The 26,829-nt window shown below is 45.9% G+C and overlaps 1 protein-coding gene across 6 annotated transcripts in view; it reads left to right on the top strand.

Moving 5' to 3' along the window:
- Positions 1–26,541, top strand: part of LOC147612704 (uncharacterized) — a 40,114-nt gene extending 13,573 nt beyond the window's left edge. For 3 of the 6 annotated variants that reach the window (XM_086783272.1, XM_086783273.1, XM_086783274.1), the window contains 5 exons: positions 20,648–20,933; positions 21,029–21,124; positions 21,213–21,575; positions 21,664–21,777; positions 21,922–23,011. In XM_086783272.1, the coding sequence (XP_086639398.1) occupies positions 20,648–20,933; positions 21,029–21,124; positions 21,213–21,575; positions 21,664–21,777; positions 21,922–22,560 (1,498 nt within the window). In that variant the 3' untranslated portion in view covers positions 22,561–23,011. Of the gene's footprint in view, positions 1–20,647; positions 20,934–21,028; positions 21,125–21,212; positions 21,576–21,663; positions 21,778–21,921; positions 23,012–26,406 lie in introns of those variants that run through there. The other 3 variants (XM_086783275.1, XM_086783277.1, XM_086783276.1) reach the window with 2 other exon arrangements.
- The last annotated feature ends 288 nt before the right edge of the window (positions 26,542–26,829 follow it).

Genomic DNA, 26,829 nt, shown 5'->3' with positions numbered 1-26,829 from the left:
TCCTATAGTGGAGTGAACCAAAGTAGAGACCCCCTCTGGGGTGCGTACCTGTCCTGCAACTGATCTGTATAAAGCCATAATTCCCCATATGAGCTCTGTGGGTACCCCCATCTCCTGTAATCGCCTCATCAATCTGGCTCTGGGCACTGTATCAAATGCTTTGCGGAAGTCCACAAAGCTACAATAAATCCGTCGCCCATGCGACCTGCCCTCCTCAATAATGGCCCGGAGAGTCAAGATGTGGTCAAGAGTAGAGAAACCTCTCCTGAACCCTGCCTGTCCCTCTGCTCGAATGCCAGCTCTCTCTGCCCATCTACTCAACTGCTGCTCAAGAATGGATGCATACAATCGTGCTAGTGTGTGACCAATCATAATAGTGCGATAATTCCCTGGCTGCATAGGGTCCCCTGACTTGAAGATAGGCACGATGGTGGACCTACTCCAAGTCTCGGGTAAGCCTTCGCACATAGCACGATTGAACATCACTGCTAGAAGCTCTGCCAGCATGTCTCTCGCATGAATAAAGTGCTCAGCAACCAATCCATCGTGATCATATGCTCTCCCAGTCTTCATCCTATCAATGGCCTTCCTTACCATCTCTGCGGTAAAGAAAGTACATGTCTGTGGGCATGGTGCTGGCGGGTCAGGAAAAGGTGTCTGTCCAGGAACTGTATATAGAGATGCTGCATAACTACCCCAGACCTCTGTAGAAGTGATGGCCAAAGCAGGGGAGGACTCATGAAACAGACGCCAAGCCTCCCTCGAATCCTGGCTCAAGAACAGCTGGTATAATTCCTGCTCTAGCTGAGCAAGGAAGGCCCGCTTCTTCCTTCGCACAAGGCGTCGGAAGGCAATACGTGACTGTCGGTAAGTAGTGACTCCCAAAGCAACCTCCCGCTGCAGTCGGGCTCTGGTCTCTCTGCACTCCTCATCATACCAGCTGTTCTGGGGCATACATCTAGAATGCTGTCTCTGTCCAGGCTGAGTATGTGGATATGCCTCTCTCGCTGCATCATGTAAAGTCTCTGTCAGTATATGGGTCAACTCCTCCAAAGGTCTCCCTGGCTCCTCTGTGTACAGACGTCTATAAATCCCATCTGTGTAGACAGCATCAGTCTCTGAGGTAAAAGTATATCGAGTGTGATCTGCCCCTCGTGTCCTCTGAGCTGTGGTAAAGTGAAAAGAGATAGTCAATGTCAACAATGCATGATCCACTACTACCCCAATGGGCCGAGATCCAACTGTGAAGTCCTCAATGCATGAAACAAAGCTGGGCATAGCCATAACATAATCCACTGTGCTAGCACCATGTCTATGTGGAAAGCAAGTAAATCCAGCTGCTGACGGAAACCTCTGCAAGCCATTAAGTATGGCCAACCCATGCGCAGTCCCCATATCTACCAAATATCTCCCATACTCTGTGCACTCCACATCCTGTGAGCTTCTGTCTAATCCCATATCCAGAGTGTCCAACTCTCTCAGCATCTCCTCCGAGGTATCATAAAAGGCTGTCTGGCGGTTGCCCGTCCGGGCATTAAAGTCCCCTAGCAGGATGATGTCTCCATCCCTAGAGAACTCCCATATGTCATCATCTAGCACAGAGAAAGGAGACTGCCCTCTAGGTGCTGCATATGTCGATGTACTAGGAGCAAAATAGCATATGGCAATATACAGGAATCTGCCTGTGTCGGCCCTCAGTCTCACCCACATATATCTGGCCTGATCATCTCTCCGAACTATGTGTATAAGCGGTTGCAGCTCCTCCCTGAAAAGAACTGCCACCCCTCCTGATCCTCTACTACTGTGTACCGATCTCGTCCCTACTCTGCAAGCTGTCTCCCATCTGTATCCTGTCACCTGTGGCATCATCTGACCAGGGGCCTGGTGAGTCTCCGAGTAGAAGACTATATCTCTATCTGTAAAGCTGTCCTCAAAGGCACCTACATCAAGTCTGAGGGATCCATTGCAGTTCCAGGCTGCCAGCTTTAATTTGGTCCCATAGGTCTCGCACCGTCATGTAGAGCGTCGCTCCACGATGACCACCCTCCCTTCTCTATAAAATGCTATCTTACCCTTTTCTCTTGCTGCTCTAATCTCTGGCATGACTTCCTTCATATGTGCAAGCTGTGAAAGAGTAAGATCATCACCAAGAAAAATGCCTGTATTCTTTAAAGTGGGTCGTCTTTTCAAGAACTCCTTCTTCGCCTCAATAGAAGGGAAGCGAAGTATGAGAGCTCTTTCCTTTGATGTTTCCCCGTTGCCTCCGCTTTTTTTGCCCACTCTCCAAGCTTTTGCGTGTGTCGGACTGTCAATCCCCATCAACACCATAAGCTCTTTCACCTCCTCTTCAACTTTATCCCCGTCTTTAAGGCCGGTAATCCTCACATGCAAAGCACGTGTACGTCTTCGTTGTTCCTCTTCCAAAGTCATATTAATGATTGTAGGTGTAGGGGTTGTTATCTCCTTACCTTTACCCTTCTTGGCGACCTCTATCCACTTCTCCGCTTCATCCATCTTCTTTTGCGTCTTGGTGATGACCTCCACCCATGAGGAAGTCTTTGCTTCCTGTTGCTTCTCTTCTTCCTTAATTGCCCGTACTTGTTCCTTGATAACCTTGAGCTCTTCTATCATGGATGGCTGAATTTCACCTTCTTCAAGTCCACCATTTGCCTTGGCCTCTGCAAGCTCCCTCTGAAGAGCTGAAATTACGCCTTTGAGCGTGTTGACTTCCCCGTGAAGGTCTTTGACTTCCGTTATGAGGTCCTCCTTCTCCTCTTTCCACCGCTTACCCTCATTGAATACCATTTGGAGAAAGTTTGCTTTCTCCTTCCACCATCCCTCCATCTCTGCCTTCCATTCCTTCATTTCCTTTTCCACATTTGTTATCCTCTTGTTTGTGACCATAAAGGTCGCCTTCGTCGGGTTGCGCAAGGGTGAAGCCATGGAAGAAGTGAGAGAGAGAGAGAGTTATGCTGCTGCCTTGGGGGCCTGAGCTAGGGTGGGTGGGGAAACGGCGCCAAAAGGCACACAGCCTAACGGAGAGCAAGGGTGGCCATTGCCAGCAGACCTGTGCGGCGTACAGCGAACAGGTCAGCAGGCGGGGGAAGCGAGCAGGGTGGCGGCGGCGGCGGCGTACAGCGAACAGGGCAGCGGTGGGCAGAGGCACAGGCGAAATGGCGGGGAGGGGGGAAGCGAGCAGGGTGGCGGCGGCGGTGGCGTACAGCGAACAGGGAGAGAGAGATGCGAGCGAAACAGGCGGGCAGGCGAAATGGCGGGGAGGGGGGAAGAGAGCAGGGTGGCGGCGGCGGCGGCGGCGTACAGCGAACAGGGAGAGAGAGATGCGAGCGAAACAGGCGGGCAGGTAGAGAGAGAGAGAGAGTGGCGGGGAGGGGGGAAGAGAGCACGGTGGCGGCGGCGGCGGCGTAGAGAGAGAGAGAGAGAGAGAGAGAGAGAGAGAGAGAGAGAGAGAGAGAGAGAGAGAGAGAGAGAGAGAGAGAGAGAGAGAGAGAGAGAGAGAGAGAGAGAGAGAGAGAGAGAGAGAGAGATGAAATGAAATGTTATATTAACGTCTTCAAAAGGCCATAATGACCTATGAGACCAAAAAGCTACATCATGGTGGATCTGATACAATGTCTGGATAAAAAACCAGAAAATGAAAAATAAAGATGATACTACTAGCACCTAGAAAATGAAACTGGAATTGGAAGGTAAGCAGAAACCCTTATAGGGTGTGAATATAGTGAGGGGGGGGGGGGGTACGCTATGGAGGTGAGTGGAGTACAGTGAGGGGATACAATATCATGTGGGACGGGGGGGTGCACTATGGAGGCGCCTCCATCTCATAATATGTGCCGCATTGGACGCTGGCGGATCTCCTCAATATCCTCTGTGGTCAGCACCCTGACTGGGTGTCCCGCATGTCTCGCAAGAATAATCCGAATCCGTCGTTGCAACCTCCGTCTATGCTGGGATGCCCTCCTCCGTAGTCGTGGGCGTCTGGACCACCCAAGCTCAATCGCACGATCAATCAGTGTACCGCTGGTGTGGGCGGTATCCATGTCCTGCTGCTGCTGTGGTCCATCTGGGGCAGTGATGGCTGGACTAAAGAAGTCTGTAATGTGCCTTTGAGTCTGGCTCTCTGTGCGCCTAAGCAGGCTATCTCTATATCTCCGTAGCTCAAGCAAGAACAATCCCAAACACCTTTGGTCCTGGTACCCCATGACTCTGGAAAGTGGTCCAAAACCCTCTCTGAATAAACAGTGGAAACGACCACGTATCTCATAGTATGCAGTACAATGGCATATATAATGCAGCTCTGTCTCTGGCTCCCCATGGCATACTCGACATATCCTGGCCTCAGCTGGTATACCTCTATATCGGCCAATCTCAATCTCAAGCTGGTGTGAGGATGTGCGAATCTGACCAATAGCACATCGTACTGCATGAGACAAGTGTACATCCATGTAACTGGGTCTGATCACAAAGCCATCTGCTGTGAGCTGAAGAAAATGCTCTCCATCTTCATGCCTAGCTCCTCAGTCGGCTGTATCCATGTCCTCCTAATGTCCAGCTGAACTAAATCCTGACGGATGAGTCTGGTAATCTCTGTCCGTGTGAGAGTGAGAGAGGGTGCCTCCAGAGAATACTGGAAGGGAGGCAATCTGTCCATGCTAAAACCATGTGCCTGGAACCAAGATGTCATTTGTCCATACCAACAAGCCGTGTCTCCGTGTAAAGCTAACTGTCGGGAGGACTCAAGGGCGAGGCATGCATATCTGTCTCGGGGGAGATCCCACAAGCCATGTATGTAGGAGACTGATCTCGTAAGAGCCTCAATCACCAAAGGGGCAGCCGCCAGCTCTGCTCGAATTATCTCATGAGGTACCACGGCCTTGGCTCTAATAATCCTAGCAATCATAGATACCAAAGGCCTCCCCATACCTCTCCACCCGCGTGCGTTGTGATGGCCCACTAAAGGTCCCCATATCTGCACTCCATAAAGCATAGCTGATGTCACACTAGTGTCAAAAAGCCAAAGTTTCGTTCGAGGTTCCTGAAACTAAACCTGCGAACACATCCTCTCCAAACCACTCAGGGCTGCATGTGCTCTAGTCAATCTAGTCTCTGCTGCTCTCCTCATCGAGAACACTGGCCCACTAAATACTACCCCAAGATATGTGTATGAGAGAGGGAGAGACTCAAGAGAGAGTGTGTGTGTGTCTTCAAAACTTAGAGGGACCCTTATAGCCCCCGTCTAGAGACTCAAACAGGCAGAATCCAGAAACGGGCAAAAGAAAAATTCAACTATGCCCAGTTGCCTCGAATGATGCCTCCAATGCCTCGGAAGACTCATATGCCTCGAACGCCTCTAACGGTCAGAGGCGCGCCTCGTAACAACTATGCTCGCTTCTACGACCTCTTCATTCTAGACAGCCCCATGGTGGAGATACTTGATCTAAGGAGAGGGCAACACTTCAACTGATCAGCATACATAGATCTACCTGATATACATTTTCCAGTATTTTCTACTCAGTATCATCTCGGAGTCTTACAATTCTGTTTTTATAACTGTAAGACAATCAGTTTATTGTACTTTTTAGTCTCATTTAGTTGTTCTCTTTGATGAGACACCAACTTCAGCTGAGGCCAGGATATGTGGAGTATGCCATGGGGAGCTAGAGACAGAGCTGCATTATATATGCCATTGTACTGCATACTATGAGATACGTGGTCGTTTCCACTGTTTATTCAGAGAGGGTTTTGGACCACTTTCCAGAGTCATGGGGTACCAGGACCAGAGGTGTTTGGGATTGTTCTTGCTTGAGCTACGGAGATATAGAGATAGTCTGCTTAGGCGCACAGAGAGCCAGACTCAGAGGCACATTACAGACTTCTTTAGTCCAGCCATCACTGCGCCAGATGGACCACAGCAGCAGCAGGACATGGATACCGCCCACACCAGCGGTACACTGATTGATCGTGCGATTGAGCTTGGGTGGTCCAGACGCCCACGACTACGGAGGAGGGCATCCCAGCATAGACGGAGGTTGCAACGGCGGATTCGGATTATTCTTGCGAGACATGCGGGACACCCAGTCAGGGTGCTGACCACAGAGGATATTGAGGAGATCCGCCAGCGTCCGATACAGCACATATTATGAGATGGAGGCACCTCCATAGGGTACCCCCCCGTCCCACATGATATTGTATCCCCTCACTGTACTCCACTCACCTCCATAGCGTACCCCCCCCCCCCCCCCCTCACTATATTCACACCCTATAAGGGTTTCTGTTTACCTTCCAGTTCCAGTTTCATTTTCTAGGTGCCAGTAGTATCATCTTTATTTTTCATTTTCTGGTTTTTTATCCAAACATTGTATCAGATCCACCATGATGTAACTTTTTGGTCTCATAGGTCATTATGGCCTTTTGAAGACGTTAATATAACATTTCATTTCTCCCTTAAGGCTTAAACCTTGCTCAAGGCAGTCCCTCGCGCACCTCTCATACACACCTAGGTGACACCCTCTCTCTCTCTAATAATCTATATATCTATCACTATCTATATATATATCTATCATTTATATATATATAAATAATATAACAGACGCCTCTAACACGCCTCTAATGTCTCTAAAAAATATGAGTCTTTTGAGGCGCGTACCATACCCGCCTCGTACCAAACGCCTCTGACGCCTCTTAACAACCCTGGAAGCGAGGTAGGTGCCTCCGATGCCGAGCAATAATGGCTCTGATCTGGTGATGGTGAGGATGCTATGGTTGGGATCCTGGTGGGCGTGGCCGACGAGCACGACATAAGATGATTGCTCTATTAGTGGTGACTTCCTGGGAGCGTGGTCGGTGCCCTGATGGCCCAATGGAGAAGGTATCAGGAGGTGTGTGGGCTGGGTTGCTGGTGCTGGTGCTGGTGCTGGTGCCGAAGAAATCTGTCAGGGTTCTTTGTCTAGGTTCATCATGGCTCGGTCTCCTGTCTGCCAAGAGGGTCTCTCTGTGTCTCCTGAGCTCAAGTAGGAACAATCCCAGGCATCTCTGATCCTCAAACTCCATGACCCTGCGTAACGGCCCAAAACCCTCTCGGAAGAGGCAGTGATATCTCCCTCGGATCTCATAATAGACTGTACATCGGCAAATGTAGTGCTCCTCTGTCTCTGCCTCCTGGTAGCATAGCTGACAAATGCGGTCATCCAAGATCTGATGCACATATTGCGCTGTCTCAATCCGCAGCTGGTGTGATGAAGTTCGGATCTATCCAATGGCACAACGTATCCCATGTGATAGGTGTACATCCATGTACGCCGGGCACATGATAAAATCATCTGGTGAGAGGTGTAGAAAATGGCTCTTGTAATGAGCCATTTTCGTGCCTAAGGGCTCAAGGGGGCTAGTCCATGTCCTCTTTGTGTCCACTCTGATGATATCCATCCTGATCACGCGGTTTTGCTCTGAGCGGGTGAGATCCAAAAATGGACAATCCAGACTGTACTAAAAGGGTGGTAGTGCCTCTATCCGCAAACCATGTAGGTCAAACCATGATCTCATCTGAGCGTACCAGCAATGAGTATCTCCATCCTCTGCCAACTGTATGGATGAGGTCAATGCCAATCGGGAGTACCTCTCCTGAGGGAGCTCCCATAGCCGTTGTAAAAAGGTAACTGCCTGGAATAGGGACTCAGTCACTACTGGTGCAGCACCCAGCTCAGCCCGAACAATCTCATGTGGTACTGATGATTTGCTCCGAATCATGCGGGCAATCATCATGATCAGTGGTCTCTCCATTTGCCTCCATCCCTCATCCATCCCTCTCTGAGATCTGTGATGTATGCTGGGCCCCCAAATTGGAGCTTCGTACAGGAGGGTCAGTGTGACAAGCGTATCAAATAGCCACAATTTGGTGTGTGGCTCCTGAAACTGTGTGTGTGCACACCGCCTCTCAACTGCCCCCAAGGCTGCATGCCCTCAAGCTAATCTAGCTGTTGCTGCCTCCTTTAGGGAGAAACGCGGTCCTATGAAAGTAACTCCCAAGTAGACATATGATCTAACGTACTCAACCGGCTCCCCTCGGTACATCCTTTGTCGTGATCTCCCAGTACATAGCCTCTTGAGTATCATACAGCTCTGTCTGCTCTGTGCCTGTACGTGCATTAAAGTCTCCCAATAGCAATATGTCTCCCATGTTGGCAAACCTCATTATATCATCATATAGTGGCGTATAGGGCGACTCTCTTGATGGTGCAAACCTGGAGTGGGCTGGGGGAAAGTAGCATACCACCACATATAGCTCGTGGAGCCCCTCTGCATATTCGGACCCACATGTACCTCGCACCTACATCTCTATGAACCACATGTATTTTGTCATGAAGCTCCTCCCTGAAAAGTATTGCCACTCCTCCAGATCCTCTGGTACCTCCCACTGAGCGTGGCTGAGGGCGGAAAACTGATTCCCATCTATAACCCCGCACGTCAGGAAGCCTCTTGTTTGTGCACTGATGAGTCTCCGTATACATAGCAATATGAAAGTATCCTCAAAGTATCCTGCATCTGTTCTAAGGGCTCCGTTGCAATTCCACACCGTGAATCGCAAGGTCTCATAGGCAGCACACCGTCAAGCGGGCCTCCTCTCCGTAATGATGACTTAGCCATCTCTGTATACCGCCCATTTCCCCTCTTTCCTTGCCTCAAGCACACGTGGCATGTGTTCCATCCGGTGTGCTATCTATGCCGGTGCAAGGTCCTCATCCAAATAAATCTTTTCCCCCTTAAGGGCCATCCTTTTGGAGAGGAAGGCCTGATGATCAATATCTTCATCCTGGTTTCATCTCTGCCTACTCGCCATGCTCCGGTAATGGGTACATCAGTGGCTCCAATTTTTGTTGCAAGAGCTTTTGCATCCTCTTGGGGATTTCCCTTATCTTCCCACCCAACTACGCGTACATGTAAGGCATGGGCCCATCTCTTGGCTTCCTCTTCCAATGTAGCATTCATCACCTCTACTTTATTGACTGGTGTATCCTTATGCTTTTTTACTACTTCAATCCATGGGTTGACTTCCTCAATTTGTTTCTTTGTGGCACTGGCAATTTCAGCCCATGAATGCATCTCCTTCTCACCTGCAGCCACTTTTGCCTTACATGATTCCAAAGTGTTTTGCATTTCTGTGATGTCTTTTTCGCGGTCAGCCATGCATGTCTTCAATGTGCTTTCGTACAATGCAACTGTTGTGCCAATCTCCCGGAGCATGTCGTCTTTCCATTTCATCTCTTTTTTCATTTCTGTGTGCATCAAGGCTTGGGCTAATTCCATCTCAACCCGTACTTGGGCTTGCATTTCTCCCTTCAATTGGACATATATCTCTTCCTTCAGCGTTTCGTATCTCACTTTCCTTTGGGCATGCATCTGCTCGGTCCATTCCTTTTCAAGCTCTTGTCGCATGGTGTTCATCTCTGTCCTTATGTGAAGCTGTATCTCCTCATAAAGGGCCTCATCTCGTCGGGCCATCTTCGCAAGCCTTCGTGAGCCAGGGGACATGATCCCTTCCCTCAGTCTTCTGCGGTAGGTATTTGGTGCCTTTGTGGGGGTGTGAAAGGTTGTCTCACCATCCTGTTCTCCCTCCAGGGGTTGAGACATATTTTCCACTAGTTGCTGCCTTGGGGGCCTGAGCAAGGGTGGGCGGGAAACAGAGCGCCAGCTGCCTGCACACAACTCACAGCAGAGAGGCGGGCAGAGGCATGCAGCGCAAGGGTGGGTGGGAAACAGCAGGCCAGCTGCCTGCACACAATTCACAGCAGTGAAGCGGGCAGAGGCGTGCAGTGCAAGGGTGGGAAACAGCGGGCCAACTGCTTGCGCACAAGTCACAGCAGAGAGGCGGGCTACAGAGGTGCGCATAGAGCAGAGGCACACAGGTCAGAGCAGAGAGGCGGGCAGAGGTGCGCAGGTTGGTGCGCACAGAGTTGAGCAGAGAGGCGGGCTACAGAGGTGCGCATAGAGCAGAGGCGCAGCAGGTCATCTCAGCAGAGAGGCGGGCAGAGGCACAGCAAAGAGGTGCGCATAGAGCAGAGGCGCAACAGGTCATCTCAGCCATGGGAGCAGGTCGCGCTACCAGAGAGAGCAGGTCATCGCGCTACTAGAGTGAGAAGGATATATATCAAAGTGTCTTGCAAAAGACCAAATGGATCTATGAGACAAAAGGTGTACAATGTGTCCATGGAATCTCATCATGGAAAAAAAAGATAACAGAACAAAAGAAACTCCTCTAAGTAGAAAAAACTGGTGATGATAGACTGAGATGGGTGCCGGGGTAGAGGTGAATAGTAACTCTTTATGTCGTCGGATCTCCAATAGGAAGAGTATGAGACAACGTTGATCTGGAAACTCCATAACCTGAGATAATGGTCCAAACTCCTCTCTGAATATTCAATAGGTAGTGGAATCTCTCCCTGATCTCATAATACACGGGGCATTGACAAATATACTGCTCCTCAGATTCTACTCGTCCATGGCACAATCTACATAATCTTCTCTAGGGATCCTTTTTGCATGTTATTATTACTATTTTTTTTTTCTCGTGTGTCTCTATTAAGCTTTTTTTTTGGGTTTTTTTTTTTTGTTTTTGGTAATTCTCTTCTTTCTTTTAAAATCATTCGTAAGTTTAGATTCATCTGGCCTTATGATGGTATATCTCTAGGATCCTTGCTGCTCTGCCAACCTCAATCTTGAGCCTATGGTGAGAGACCTTGAACTGACCAAGCATACCCGTGCCATGGCATAAAACTCAACATATTCCCTGTTTACGACAGCATCATAAAGCATCTTGGGGGGCGTGGGCACCCAGTCAGTGTGAGAATACGTGAATGTGAAGCGGAAGCAAATAGAGATCACACAAGAGAGAGCAGACAGCCACAAAGAGATCCAACACTTGAGCTAGAGATTGAAATATTGAATGTATTGAATGAATGTTGAATGAATAATGAAGGCACAATGGCCATGCTTATATATATCTCATGTAGAGCTGTTGGTGTCATGTGCACAGTGGGTATCTACCGTGTGCTATACGCATGCAAGACTAGTTTCGAGGCTTGGGGAAGCTTGGAACTAGGCAGGCTGATTGACGAGCTGAGTTAGGGATATACTAACGGGCGGGCACCCAAGTATGGACGGGCGGGCGGCCAAGTGTGGACGCTCGATGACCGGCCAAGAGCCTATAAAAGGGTGGCCAAGGTTAGTTATTGTATTATAGAGAGTCTCGCGAGTTTGTGAGAGCTCTATGGTCTTGGAGCCTGGATCTAGTGCAGACGTGCACCTGCTTTATGCAGCCGAGGCCGGCAGCAATCTCGAGGCCCGCGAGGGCAGCTTCGTGGCGGTATGGGACGTCGCGAGGAGGAGATTGGTCGGTACGTCAACCTAGTTAGCTCAGCTCGTGGCTCGGTGGGGACAGCCAAGACTGTGGGCTTGCCCACGGTTGTCATGGTTGGGAGGTGAGTCAGGCCTGCACCCCCTTTGCTTGTTTGTTTGTTCGTTTGTTTGCAGGATTCGAGTTTCGAACCAAGATCGATCACGAGGGGATCCGTGGGGATTTGACAGTGGTATCAGAGCATACCTCGTGAACGAGCAAGTCGGTAGGTAGAGAAGAAGAGGTCGAAGAACAGTATGTGAAAAAAAAGCTTGCTGTTTTTTCTGTGCATACTGCAGTTTTCAGATTTTGTATGTGTTTTTTCTTCATCAAAGAAACCCATGTTGATGATGGGAGATGGTAGTTTTAATAGGGTTGATTGCTTTGCAAAGAAGAGGCCTTGTGTGCAGTCGCATAACTTGCAGGGAGAGAAAACAGAAAAAAAAAGGAAAAAGCATGATGCTTTTTGTAGCTTTTTGGCGCATGAGAGAGAGAACGATAGAAGTGCTTGATTGCCGTTGAAAGGTTGGCGACTGGCCGAATACTGTTGACGTGTGTGTCGTGTGTGTCATAGGCGTGGGGGCTGCTCATAGCTACAGGCGGCCAGGCCTGCGTAGCTAGCCCCAGCCGGCGCCCAGGCCACGCAAGACCAGCGCCCAGGCCACGCAAGACCAGCACACAGGCCACGTGGCCCTGTGGCCAGGCGTATGTGTGCGCACAAGCGCTGGCTGCAACGCAGGCGGATACTCGTGTGGCGGCGCCAGCGTAATCCTGACGGCAGCTTCAATCGACGCAGTCAGCACACAGTCGGGCTAATCCAGGAGGTTGAGAAAAAAAAACACGTAGGAAAGCATTTTTTTTTTAGTGCTTTCGCTTTTGTTTTTTTAGGGGAGTTTAAATTTTTTTTTTTAAAGGTTTAAAAGTCCTCCCCTCTCTAAGGTTTCCAAGGTTTTTATTTTTTAAGACAAGAGAATATATATATCCATATATATATATATATTAAAATATATATATATATATATATATATATTTATTCACGAAAAAAAAAACAAAAACACAAAAGCTAAGCCTAGCTTTTCGAGTTTTTTTTGGCTTTTGGGAAACCTTTATAAACCCCCTCACGTGGGCTTCTTGCCACACATCTCTCGAGTTCTCAAGTTCTCAAGTTTTCAAGCTCTCAAGCTCTCCAGTTCCCGTGCAGTTTTGTTGTGCAAAGATCGACTTTTCTCTCCACGTACCCTCTTCACGATGTCGACCCAAGAATCAGAGTTGGAGCCCCTCATGGAACGCGAAGGCTTGCCGGCTACGGAAGGCACTGATGCCGATCTTTTTGACGAGTTTGTGTCAAAATCAGATTTCCAAGAGTTCAAAGTAGCTCTCGAAGCTTCTTTGACGGAACGTCAGGCACAAATCGCAGCCCAGATGCAGGCTTTGCAGAACTCCATTGCTCTCTTGACCACTACCCTCTCTACTTTTTCGGGAATGGATACCTTGGCTTCAGCTTTAGGCCCCAATATTACTCCTGAACCGTTCGGGGGCGAGCAAAAGCAGAGAACCAAGGAGATCGTGGACACTTGGCTACATAAGTGGCAAGTTCACTTTCAGTTTCATCCATATGATGATGGAAAGAAGATACAGTTAGCAGTAGGTTTCCTGTCCGGCAAAGCTTTGCTTTGGTGGAAGGAACTGAAGCCAACGACTTGGGCACAATTTGAAGATATTTTCAAGAAAGAATTCCTCAAGAAAGAGGATGACTACGATGTTGTTGCCCGGTTTTCAGCTTTGACCATGACCTCGCAGCACCTCACTTATGAGGTCTACCTCCAGAAGTTTCGTGACTTGCAGATAAAGGCTACAAAGATGGATCCCACTACTCTTTTGGGGTTTTTCGTAGCTGGTTTACCAGACTCGTACCGATTACAGGTTAAAAATAACAAATGTAAAACTTTGGACGAGGCCATTCATTCAGCTCATATCTATGATGATACGATGGTCTCTTCCAAGTCGAAACCCGTTACCGAGCAGGGGAACAAGCATAAAAGAAAGTTCTCCGCACCTATGGCTAACACGACTGAAGGCAAGTCTTCGGACCAACCTTCGAAGAAAACAAGTTCGACACCAGCCAAGAAGAAACGACTCCTTAGGGCTTTAAAGCTCAAGAAGGAAGGACGTTGTTTTATCTGCGAAGAAAAAGGACACATGCGTAACGAGTGCCTGAAGCAAAAGGGTACCAAGTTAAACGCAGGACCCAAGCCAAAGGCAGCTAACCAGTTGTCTTTGACAGGTACGTCAATTAATGTACTCTCTCGCCCTAGTACTTGTTCTGATTGTCTGTTCAATTCTAAGGTATTTGGCATGCATGATCTTCTCCGAGTTTATGGAGAAGTGAATGGCCATAAAATTCACATTCTGTTAGACCCTGGTAGTTCGCATAACTTTGTTAATTACAAACTTGTGCAGAAATTGAGTCTTGATACGACACTCAGCGACCATACCTATGAGGTACGTCTACCTGCGGGCAGACAAGTTTGGGATCGCAAGGTGGAGATGCTTCCAATCTAGATTCAGGACTACAAAGATACTCTGGAATGCTATGTCATGCATCTGGAAAATGTAGACTTGTTATTAGGGATTGAGTGGTTTAAGACTCTTGATGTCCAGATAGATTGGTCTAGTCATATTTTTTCTTTTCAGCATAGGGACACCAAGTATAGTATTTTAGGTGATTGTATCCATCCCTCTCAGGGACCTCTTGTAAATACAATTGATTTTGGAAATATAATGGATTCTTCGTTGTATACCGCTTTCCATTGTGTATTGATTCCACTTTCTTCTTTTCTCATCCCTTCCATGGATGTGAATGAATTAAGTGTCTTTGAAAGCAAAGAATTACAGAAGATACTTGATTCTTTTCAAGATGTATTTCCTAAGGAACTGCCATCGGGTTTACCACCTGAACGGGCAGTAGATCATCGTATTGACTTGATCCCTGGTGCTCATCCTGTGAGTATTCCACCTTATAGGATGAGCCAAGCTGAGGAAGATGAGTTGGCTAAACAACTCGAAGATTATTTGAGAATGGGCCAGATCCGTCCAAGTAAATCACCTTGGGGTGCACCTGTGTTGCTTAGGAGAAAGAAGGACAATACTTGGAGAATGTGTATAGATTACAAAAGATTGAACAAGTTGACAATTAAGAACCGTTATCCTCTCCCTAGATCAAATGACCTAATTGACCGGTTAGCAGGAGCGAAATATTTCACGAAGATAGATTTGCATACTGGCTACCACCAGATACGTATTCATGAAAGGCATGTCGAAAGAACCGCCTTTCGGACTAGGTATGGCCATTACGAGTTTCTCGTATTACCTTTTGGGTTAACCAATGCTCCAGCCACTTTCCAGCAAATGATGAACGATCTTTTTCGTGAACATTTGGGAAAATTTGTGGTGGTATTCCTGGATGATATTTTGATTTATAGCCGTACTCTTGAGGATCATGTCAGACACCTCACGATTGTCTTATCTATTTTAAGACAGAATCGACTATATGCTAAATTGACTAAATGTGAGTTCTTTATGACCGACATCATTTACTTGGGACACAAGATCACTAGAGATGGATTGAGCATTGACTATGACCGGTTCAGAAGGTTTTGGACTGGCCTATACCGCGAACAGTGAAACAACTTCGTTCTTTTCTCGGTTTTGTAGTTTTTCTTAGGAAATCTGTACGGGAGTACTCTTAGCTCACACTACCGATGACTGACTTATTGAAAGGTCGTGGACGTAAGTCGAATCAGCCTATCACTTGGAATAACGATTTGGATATGGCCTTCAGACTTTTGAAAGATAAAGTCAAGGAAGCACCTATCTTAGCATTACCTCATCCTAGTCGGCCTTATGTTCTTGAAACTGATGCCAGCGACTATGCTATTGGGGCTGCTTTATTTCAAGATGGTAGACCGATTGCTTTTGAAAGTAAAAAGCTAGACGACACTCAATCTCGTTGGCCAACCCTTGAGAAGGAGCTTTATGCTGTGATTCAGGCTCTCAAGGTTTGGAGACATTATTTATATGGCTCCAAGTTTGTGGTATTGACTGATCATCAGTCAATCAAGTATGTGTGTGATGCGGATGACTTGAGAGGCAGGAAAGCTCGTTGGGCAGAGTTAATGTAAGATTTTGATTTTGAGATCCGTTATCGGAAAGGGTCCATTAATAATATTGCAGATGCGCTTAGTCGGATTAGAGAGGTGAATACTTTGTCGTTCACCGAGATTTCTACTGACTTATTTCAGTCATTGAGAGGGCTTTGCAGGACTGATAGTTATTTTGGTCCATTTTGGGAGAAGATCCAGGACGGGAGCTCATTGATTGACCAAGACTCGGTGACTGCGCAGTCTACCATTCAGGCTGCAGGAGGTCAGTGGATGATTCGGAATGGTTTACTATTCCGTAATGACAAAATTTGTGTACCATAGATCCCGGACATTAGGTCCAAGATTCTGAAGGAGTGTCACGACGCGCCTTCTGCTAGACACCCTGGGGTACACAGGACGCTATCATTAGTGAAACACACTTTTTATTGGCCGAAGATGAAAGGGTATGTAGAAGATTATGTTCTCAAGTGTCAGATTTGTCAGGCAAATAAAGCTGAACGCTTTAGACAGGCTGGGTTGTTGCATCCTTTGCAAATCCCAGGTAATAAATGGGAAAGTATTTCCATGGATTTTATTACCGGATTGCCAAGAACACATCAAGGCCACGATTCTATTTGGGTTGTGGTAGATCGCTTGACAAAGATGGCTAGATTTTTACCGACCCGGAAGACTATTACAGCTACGCAATTAGCTCGGCAGTTTATCGAGTAATTGTTTAGACTGTACGGGTTACCGCAGGACATAGTCAGTGATAGGGACTCTAAGTTTACGAGTGATTTTTGGAAACTTGTTTTTGAGAAGTTGAAAACAACTTTGAATTTGAGTTCCTCTGATCATCCTCAATCTGATGGCTAGACTGAAAGAGTGAATCAGATTTTGGAGGATATGCTTCGAGCATATGTATCCAAAAGACAGAGTTCATGGGAGGATTATCTTCCTATGTTAGAATTTGCATACAACAGTACTAAGCATACGAGTACAGGGTTTAGTCCTTTCATGCTTATGTATGATTTTCAACCTAGATCACCTGTTACAGTAGGATTCTCAGGACTTCAGCATGATGCAGTACGTAATTTTTTGCAAGATATGCAGGAAATGTTACAAGTTGCGAAGGAATCTATTAGAAGTGCTCAAGACCGAGACAGGTTTTATTCTAATAGACATCGTTCACCCAGAGAGTTCTCTGAAGGAACGATGGTGTATTTGCGAGTTCCGAAAGATTCAGAGACTTTACGGACAGGTCGATCTCCGAAATTATCCCCTAGATACTGTTGACCATTTCGTGTTTCACGACGGATTGGTTCAGTTGCATATGAATTGGATTTGCCTTCTCATGTGAAAGTTCATCCTGTATTTCATGTCAGTAGACTTAAGAAAGTACTGGGTGGAGCAGATCAGTTAGTTACTCCTCAAGAAATCATAGATGTCCAGGCCATGACATTTGTTCCACACGAACCTGAAAAGATTCTTGGCTTTCGTGAACGAAGATTGCGTCATACGCTTATCACGGAATATAAGATCAAGTGGAAGGATCGTGTTGAGGAGGACGCTACATGGGAGACATTGACTGCTCTTCAGAGAGATTACCCTGGCTTTTTAGTGAGCTCAGGAGTGAGCTCTTAGAGGAAGGGGAGTATGTCATGTGCACAGTGGGTATCTACCGTGTGCTATACGCATGCAAGACTAGTTTCGAGGCTTGGGGAAGCTTGGAACTAGGCAGGCTGATTGACGAGCTGAGTTAGGGATATACTAACGGGCGGGCACCCAAGTATGGATGGGCGGGCGGCCAAGTGTGGACGCCCGATGACCGGCCAAGAGCCTATAAAAGGGTGGCCAAGGTTAGTTATTGTATTATAGAGAGTCTCGCGAGTTTGTGAGAGCTCTATGGTCTTGGAGCCTGGATCTAGTGCAGACGTGCACCTGCTTTATGCAGCCGAGGCCGGCAGCAATCTCGAGGCCCGCGAGGGCAGCTTCGTGGCGGTATGGGACGTCGCGAGGAGGAGATTGGTCGGTACGTCAACCTAGTTAGCTCAGCTCGTGGCTCGGTGGGGACAGCCAAGACTGTGGGCTTGCCCACGGTTGTCATGGTTGGGAGGTGAGTCAGGCCTGCACCCCCTTTGCTTGTTTGTTTGTTCGTTTGTTTGCAGGATTCGAGTTTCGAACCAAGATTGATCACGAGGGGATCCGTGGGGATTTGACAGTTGGCCAGTAGCTTTGGAGGATAAATGTCCACGACTTATAAAAATGCCTAAAATAAGCTATAAAATAATGGAAAAATATGAGAAAATTCCCAAAATATCATATAAATATCTGGATAAAAAGGGGATAAAATGGAGTAAAAGAGAGCTGGAGATGACATGATGACATGTCTAACACCTCCTCTCAGCTCCAGCACGAGGAAGAGATTTGGTGAAAAGATCAGCAATGTTGTCCTGAGAAGGACAATACTCCAGTGTAATGATGCCGTTGGCGACCAGCTCGTGAACAAAGTGAAAGTGGACCCCAATATGTTTGGTCCTACCATGGAAGGATGAGGTTCGAGCCAATGCCAAGGCACTCTGGCTGTTTGTAAGAATACGGATCGGATAATCCGAGAGTACATCAAGATTGCTCAACATCTAGAACAACCATACCAGCTCATAGCAGGTATCCAGATAAGAACGGTACTCAGCCTCAGTAGAAGATAATGAAACTTTATTCTGTGTCTTGGATTTCCAAGGAATAAGACTGGAACCAAGAGTGAAGCAATATCCAGACGTGGATCGTCGAGTATCGTGATCACTTGCCCAATCATCATCAAAGTATCCAACAAGCTCATTGTCTCCCCTAAAAGAGAGACCTTAGTCCAAGGTACCAGATAAGTATCAGAGAACTCTCAGAGCGGCCTGCCAATGAAAATGTCGAGGAGCAGAAGAAAACTGAGTGAGAACACTAACACTGTAAGAAATGTCGGGCGTGTGTAAGTCAAATAAATAAGAGAACCGACAAGCCTCCTGTACTGTGTACTGTCCTTGAAGAGGGGAGAGGGATCATCACTGGAGAGCTTGGAGTTGGGATCCATTGGACAGCACTCGGTCATCCCAAATGTCTCCAGGAGCTGCTGCAAATATCTGTACTAGCTAAGAAACACTCCATGAGGATAGTGATAGACCTCCATCCCAAGAAAGTCGTGGAGAAGTCCTAAATTAGTCATCTCAAGAGTGAGAGCTAAATCTGACCGGACCTGTCGATGCAAAGGCCGGTCCACAAGCTCCCATGTACGATTCCTCTCGATGGAATCAATCTCGGCCTCCATGGCTGCCCGCCACTCAGGAAGAGCAAAAGCCTCTTTAGCTGTAGTAGGCTCATATGACTGTATCATTGTACTCATCAGGGCGAGGTTACAAGAATGACGAAGCCGTTGTAATCTGTGTGCCTGTGTCAAAGATTGTGCTAAAGAATCAGCAAGGTGATGAAGTTCCATATCAAAGAGATGAGAATCATGAACAGTGGTTTCCAGCCATCGTGGAATCTTGGGGGTAATCCTCCATTGCATAGGAGCAAGAGGAGGAGAAGCCAGGGAAGGAGGGGGTGGAGAGGCAGGGGTAAAGAAGTTGGTGGTGGAGTTGGGGTGGTCGAGGAAGAAGAAAGGACCTCGATGGTAAGCTCGGGGATGAGAGCGAGAATCATCTAATGAGGGTTCAACAAAGTGAACATCGTGAGAAATCACCACTCCAGATCCCATAATCTGTAAGCTTTGGAATGAGAGCTATATCGAAGGAATTTGCATTTCTTGGACTTGGGATCAAGTTGGATGATCTGTCAGAATCAGGGATATGAACATAGGCATCTAGTACCACTTCTAGGGCTCCCAAGGCGCTTCCTGCTCAAGAGACCCCGGATGGCTTGTGGGCGGGAGACGGGGCTGATTACAACTCCACTTACTAGTGCATGGGGACCGTGATTCAGAGTTCCAAGCATTAGACATATGGCAGGACATGGTTATCTTTGGTACAGCAGAGATTATGAATTGGATCTATTCCAAGTTCATTGTTCGAGGCTTTTGGGACGTGATGTGTTCCGTCCATTGTTGGGGATTATGGGCGCGGTGTGTCCAGCAGCTCATTATCTATTTTTTGGAGTTCACTCCACACTTGTGTAGGAATTTGTGGCCAAGCAAAGTTCCGTGCTATTCGTGGTGGCATCTTGTTTTGAGGAAACAGATTGCTATGTGCTCTCTCCGAGGTGATTCTAGTATTCGCGATGCTGGAGGGTCCATGGTTGCATCTTCATCGACTTATCTTCTTCCAACTCTTGCACACTATGAGCTGTAGAGGGGGTGTTAGAATTGTGCATCTCAGTGTTCTGGGGCTTTACCATTTATCTGGCATTTTATTGTATTTCTCCTATTTATTTGTCTTGTGAGCAATCGGCTAGCTCACTCTTCAGAGCACAAACCAGCACTTAGATAATCACCTGTTGCGCCTCATGGAACCTGCACATGATCGCCCTGCTACCCACGCCTGGCTGCAAACACTACAGCCTATACTAGCGACGACATTCACCATGGAAAGACAGACATACTCTGCAGCACTAACATATTAGAGAGTCTCTGATACGAACGGTAAGGGACTCCTCCCAAGGATCACCTACTACACAAGCATAAACAAGATTAGAGAAATCAAATAAAAGGGGTATAGGAAAGCTCACCCCCCAAATGTAGGTTCGCGTCCGCAAACCTCCCCCGAGCAGGTTCAGATTTAGCCCTGATCTTGAAAAGAAAATACACTGTGGTGGGGACGCTTTGGGACCCTATCCTGTGTACTCTGCAATACTCTCTCTCCTCCTCGCTCTTTCAAGTGAATAAGGTTCAATCTGCAATCTAACAAGAAGATTCATAAGCTTTTACATACCAAGATTCACTGTGAGATCCCCCTCAACAGAGAAGGGTTGAAGTGTATCAAAGTGTGACTGTAGCCCCTGTTCGAGACAAAAACTATGTCATCTGCATATACAAGGAGAATTTAGTTACCTGGAGTAATGGAGTACAATGTTTATTATTACCCTTTCTTATATTTTTTTCTCTTGTGCTTTGCAGTTGTGCACTGTGCTGTAAACAAGGTGGTGCCCTTAAGCCTGCAACAGAGCCCCACAAATGGGCTCATGTAGTTTGTGCATTGTACACAAATGAAACCTTCTTTGTCAACACAGATGCAATGGAGCCGATTGATGGTCTAAATGCTGCGGATGCACGAGCAAAAAGACAACGGCGACAGTGCTGGCTTTGTGGTATGAAAGAAGGTTCTGTGGAGAGGTGCTCAGTGCCAGGATGCAAAGCAGTTTTTCATGTTTCATGTGGTGTTACCCAAGGAGCATCTTTTGAGGTAGGTTTTTCCAGTAGCATTTAATGGTATTATTTTTTGTAAACAAAGGCTTTCAGAGCAATATTGAATAGAAGATTATGTTAATGAATGGGCAGCTGCAACATTCTAATCAACAAGTCATTTCTGTGCGGGTATACTGTCCAAAACATGCACTTATTGCTTCCAGTGCAGCAGGAGCAAGATTAGAAGAGGTAAGATTAACATGAGCTGTATGTTTGTTTGCTTGATAACTCGTCACTCTGAATATAAGTTAAGTTTTCTTTGTATTCCAAAAAGCAGGGTGACAAGGAGAATATGTACCATAACTTTCAGAAACCCTTGAGCCATGAAGAGAAACTCTTACCTATTGCAGAAGAGAGCCTAAGTCACAAGCATTGGACCAGGAGGAGGGGGCGGAAAAAATCAGTAAGGAAGGGCAGAACTTCTGGACAAGATGCTTCTGGGCATGGCAAAGGTCAGTTTGCACAAGCAGAGAAAACAGTGGAGAAGGTGGTGGCTGCTGAAGAAGCCAGTGCAGTTTTGAATATTGATGATATGCATGAGATAGGTCATGCAACTCCAGAATTCGTGGAAGGAATATACTTTTATTGGATCTCCAAGAGAGCTAAGCATGGAGGAGCACTTCTGCATCACATCCAGCAGGTTTACAAGCACAAAACCTATTTTTATCATCTTCTTTGTACTTCAGCTTGCAGAGTAAATGAATTTTTATCTTTATTTTGTTTGACAGGAACATGCAGCAAAACACTTCGGTATTTTCAATTCAGTTGATGTTGTTGACCATGCGACATCCTCCGTGTCTCAAGAATGTTTTTTCAGGCATAGTGACAAGGATATCGACATGGTTAGTGGCTCATACTTGCTGCTTTTATGTCCTCATTCTAAACGGGGTAGTGAAGCAGTGAAAAGTCTTATGATTTTTTCCCTCTTTTTTTTTTTTTGTGTTTGGGGGGGGGGGGGGTGGTTTGGGGGGTGGGGTGGTGACCAGACAGTTGTGGCAGCACGGCAACAGCTGCAAAAACTCCGGGAGCTCACCCATTTGGTTGTGCAACGGGAAAGGCTGAAACTTAACATATACTTCCTTAACCAAGACATTCTCAAAGTCAGCCTTGAGGCTCTTAAAGCTAGAGGTACCGGCCAGAGGTGTTTCATCTGCAAGAAAACGTGCCTCTCACTAGTTTGTACTGTTTGCAATAGAAGTACTTGCTTTTACTGCTTCAAGAGCAAGAGAGACTCCGGATCTGAGAGCTGGCTGGCGTCTTTGAGGCTTCCAAAATTTGTGTGTTTTGACTGTCAGAAACAAGACTACCAAACACACAGAGTATCAACGTGCAAGTCTTCAACACTTATGGATTGCAGGAGTCATTGCTTGGCTGGTTTCGATAGGAATTGTGCAGTGGAGAAAGGGGATGATAGTGAGAAGATGGTGAAAAGTTCTCTGTTTTCCTCACAAAGGAAGCCCTATATTTTGCTGCCGCGGGCAGATGCAATCCATCAGGATAAACTAGCTACTGAGGCCTTTTGGGAGCAAAGTCATCCTAGAAAGACTGTCTTGGTTTCAGACCTGCTCAAGGACATTCAATCAACTTCTCCAGCAGATGTTCCTGAGCTGCCCAGAAAGCATTGAAGCCGTTGACCTCTCTTCTTCATGTAGGCTTCTATCAGGCATCATACCTTACTGGGGTTACACAGCCAGCATCAGTGAAGCTTGGACTCTGTAACATATGCGACAACCTAGATTTAACATAGGGGGTCAAGGTGTGTTTGATTCAATTAATCTCTACACCCTTCTGCAGATGAGTACCTTTGTAACAGTAAAAACAAGTAATGCCTATATTGCGTGTATACTTAGAATTGATGGTTCAAGACACCTACAGATGTGAATGTCTACCATCGAAAGCCAGATATATGGTGATCTTTGAGGAACCATGTAGGTTGACAATGTGGGTGTCCCATCGAAGTTTACAGCAGGGTTTGCCTTGATCACGCAAGGTTTGTTTTCACTTGCAAGTTTGAAGGTCGGTTCTTACAGTTCCTTTTTGAGTTGGAAAATTTATGCATTTATTTTTGGTGCTTCAAGCCCTTGTGAACTCCAGCATACAGCAAAAACCATTCTCTTTGCCTTCAAGGAATGTAGTGTGATGTATGTCGCAAAGCTGTTGGCTGGTGTGCTTATTGTGCTGCTTCATCAACACTGGTCTGTTGCTAGCATGCGCCCTTGGCTACAAGGGACTGGGGCTATGGAGCCAGCTCAAGCTAAAGTAACTTCAGCTCTGGAGTGCCACATCACTAGAAAGTGCTCCTGCTGTTAGGAAACGGCTCTTGAGAGGTGCATTGCATGTGGTATTTGGCACAGATAACAAGTCAGCTTCGGCCTTTTGCTAGGGGGTAGAGCATATGCGGGCCGCAGTTCTCTTGTCCTCAACGATTCTTTGTGAAGGACCAAACCCTCCCTGAACAGCACCCTCAGTGCCCTTGAATCTCAACATAGGGAGCAAAGGATGTTCCTCTATCTCCACCTCTTGTGTCCTACATACCATCCATATTATGAGCTCTTTACGTTCCCTTGTGAGACCTAACTCTTGGTATCTCTACATGCAACTCGTGTGAGAGAACAGGAGCTGTTGCATAGATATCCTCATTATGTGAGTTTTCACTAATTTACTCAAACCATAAACAGACTACAAACTTTGATAAAACTAGAACAAAATTTCGGACTAGTATATGTAGGGTTGGGGTTGGATAACAATTAACAAGATGAACAAAAAAGGAGGCTCACTTTTGGTCCCACTCTTGTAGGCCAACTTCAATAAGAAGCAATGAGCCAGGTACTGGTAGCAGGGAATCTCTATCCCCACCAGGTTTTGAGATATCGCACATAGGCAATTAAGGCATAGCTCGTCGACATCACTGAGGGATGTTTGGCAATCAGCACCCATGACGTTGGTGTGCAGAGGTTCCTTAACTTGAGTTTCTCCAGCTTTTGTGAACATGATGGCATATGTCTTGAAGTGGACCCACTTCAGCCATTCCGCCGAAAACAATCTCATAAAGTACGGGGCATAAGAATTGACAAAGTTTTCCATTAACATATTGATTGAGCGTGAAGATTGAAGATTGAAATATAGAAACACAAAATAAGGCAAAAAAACTAAATACTATGGCACAGCTTTGTCAGCAACTTAACAGAGCACGAGTGGCAAGAAAAAGGGGCAAATGCATGGGGGGAAGAGGAAGGAAGAGGAGCTACTCCTTTGGGAGGAAAAAGAATTGATGAATGAAGTAGTCTACATGCTTTCCTCTCAAATCTGTGTCACATGGTGTCTTGAGCTTTCTAGGAGCATCCAGCTCGGAGTTGTGTTTTGTATGTTGTTGCTATGCTCCCCTTGAAATTTGCCTAGTTTTAGGGTCTTTATTAGATTAAAGGTGGTAGTGCCAGCAAGTTGGGCAAGGCTATGCACAATCCTTGACTTCACTTTTTTTAAAATTTGCTATAATCCTAAGCCCCCCTTCAAGCCATTTGTCAATGTACCATGTCCTAGAATGTAATGTCAAGCCTCAAATCTCCAAGAAACAATATAGAGTAAATAAAACAATTGATCCATATTGATTAAATTATGTAAGCCATTCTTGAAGGGTTTTTAAAGTTCTTGGCTTCTCGTTGACACAAGTGTTAGAATTGAGGGGTATAGGAGATGGCTCACAGCTCCAAGAAGACCAATGCCATATGATATAATCTCCACAACGCTCTATTGTAATTTAATTTGTCTCCTTATGGTTCATGAAATGCATTTATTTTTCTTTGATCACACACACACACTTTCAAAGCCGGAAATACAAGAGACTTGCTCGCATACATGCACGCCCCTATGCACACATCTATAATATTTTTAAAATTGTTACCATAAATTTGTTGAAGTTTTCTATATTTTTTAAACCAAGAAAATTTAAAATCTAAGTTTTAGGCCCTTATATTTTTAACAATCTAAAAATTATGCATTTTGTAGCTCCTCCTTGTTGATGTTTGCATTTGATTTTATGAACGTACCCACACTCTCTCTTTTACACACATATATGTATGAATGGACGCCTTATTTAAATTTTGGATGACTATTTTCTCACCCTCACCCTCACACATACACACAATTAGTCATAGCAGATATAGATATTTTCAACAATTTGTTAAGAACATATGTAGAATAAGGGTGGTGGTGGTTGCTAATAACCACTCCCGGCTTTCTCTCTCCCATGCTAGCTCAACCAGCAACGTGGGCCAAAATCACGATCCTTATCCAAATCCTTTTTGCACCAACAAACAAAGTGCAAGCTGGCATGTTTTCTTTTATTTTCCATTTACTCAACATAAAGGCTTGCATAACTCTTTGGTTTTTTCTCAAACAAAGCAGGTTGACAAAAGTTGGATGGCTTCTAGAGCTTGTTGCACCAACGTATCATGTAAGAATACACAATAGCCGCTGGATCAACAGAATACAAAGCAACAAATTGCAAAAAGAAGTGGAGAGTAAACAATATTACTACTTGCAAAAATCAAATATAATGTATTTAGTAAAGCTATTAGCTTGTGTGCTTATTGTGCTGCTTCATCAATATTGATCTATTGCTAGCATGTACCCTTGGCTTTAAGGGACTTGGGCTATGGAACCAACCCACCTAAAGCTTTTCAACTTCAACTCTGGAATGCCACATCACTAGAAAGTGCTCTTGTGGTTAGGAAACAGTTCTCGAGAGGTGCATTGCATGTGGTATTTGGCATTGATAACACATTCAACTAGAGGGTGGAGCATATGCGGGTCATAGTTCTCTTGTCCTCATCAGTGCCTCTTTGTGAAGGACCAAAACCCTCCTTGAACATAACCCCTCCTTGAACACCACCCTCAGTGCACTTGAATCTCAACGTAGGGAGTAAAGCATGTTCCTCTATCTCCACCTCTTGTGTCCCCTATGTACCATGCATATCAAGAGCTCTTTACATTCCCTTGTGAGATCTACCTCTTGGTATCTCTACATGCACGAGAACATGATCCTTTTGCACAATTTGATAACTAAGATCGATTCATTTAATACTTGAATCGTGAATGATCTTCATAGCATTGTATAAAGGACTAATGGTAAAAAGCTCTCTTTTATACTTACTTTGAAAATTTAACTAGCTAGGTCACATACAGCTCTTGACATTCATCCCTATCTCTTCTCAAAGGACAAATCTTGATTGATGCAAATGGTTCAACCAAAAGGTTTTTGCAGAAGCTCAATCACACCATAAGTTTTTTTGCATGGCTGTTATAGCCCCACCCAAAACCCTTTAGACACTCATGTAATTTGGTTTTATGTGTTGATAAGCTAGGGAATACCTTAGGCTTTTAAAATGTGACATCTATAGCATGTGGGAAGGGATGGTGGCACTTGCCTACACATGAAAATAATGCTAATACATTTGATTGGATGGTGGCAGGTAAGGCGTCTTCCTTCATTTTAATGGTATAAGGTGATCATCCTTCGTCTATCAACATGGAACTCCTTCCACTTATTCTTGAAGTTTTATTATGTTTGGTTTCTCAATACTTTGGGACTCAAAGATTTGGCAATGCTAAATGACAGCATGACAATTATACTACGACTTTCATATTCACCAATACATTTTCATTCAAAAAATGTTTTTCTCATTATGGGGTTGTCCAGCTTTAATACACACTAAGTGTTCCCTTTATGGGGTTATCAAGCTTAAACACACACACTAAGTTTTCCCGCTAGTCCTCCTTGGTCAGTCTAGCCTTTGACAAACATATTTTGGTATTCTCAAGTGTTATTGATTCTATGACAAGGTAATCTGCGGATTCCTAGATCATTGATAAGAGTCGAGTTTGGTGTGGATCTT

This window comes from Cibotium barometz, chromosome 45 (genome assembly GCF_041138505.1).
Source record: "Cibotium barometz isolate CiBa-2024 chromosome 45, ASM4113850v1, whole genome shotgun sequence".
In the NCBI taxonomy this organism is placed as follows: Eukaryota; Viridiplantae; Streptophyta; class Polypodiopsida; order Cyatheales; family Cibotiaceae; genus Cibotium; species Cibotium barometz.
The sequence above is the reverse complement of the archived record's forward strand: the minus strand, read 5'-3'. Positions and strand labels throughout refer to the sequence as shown.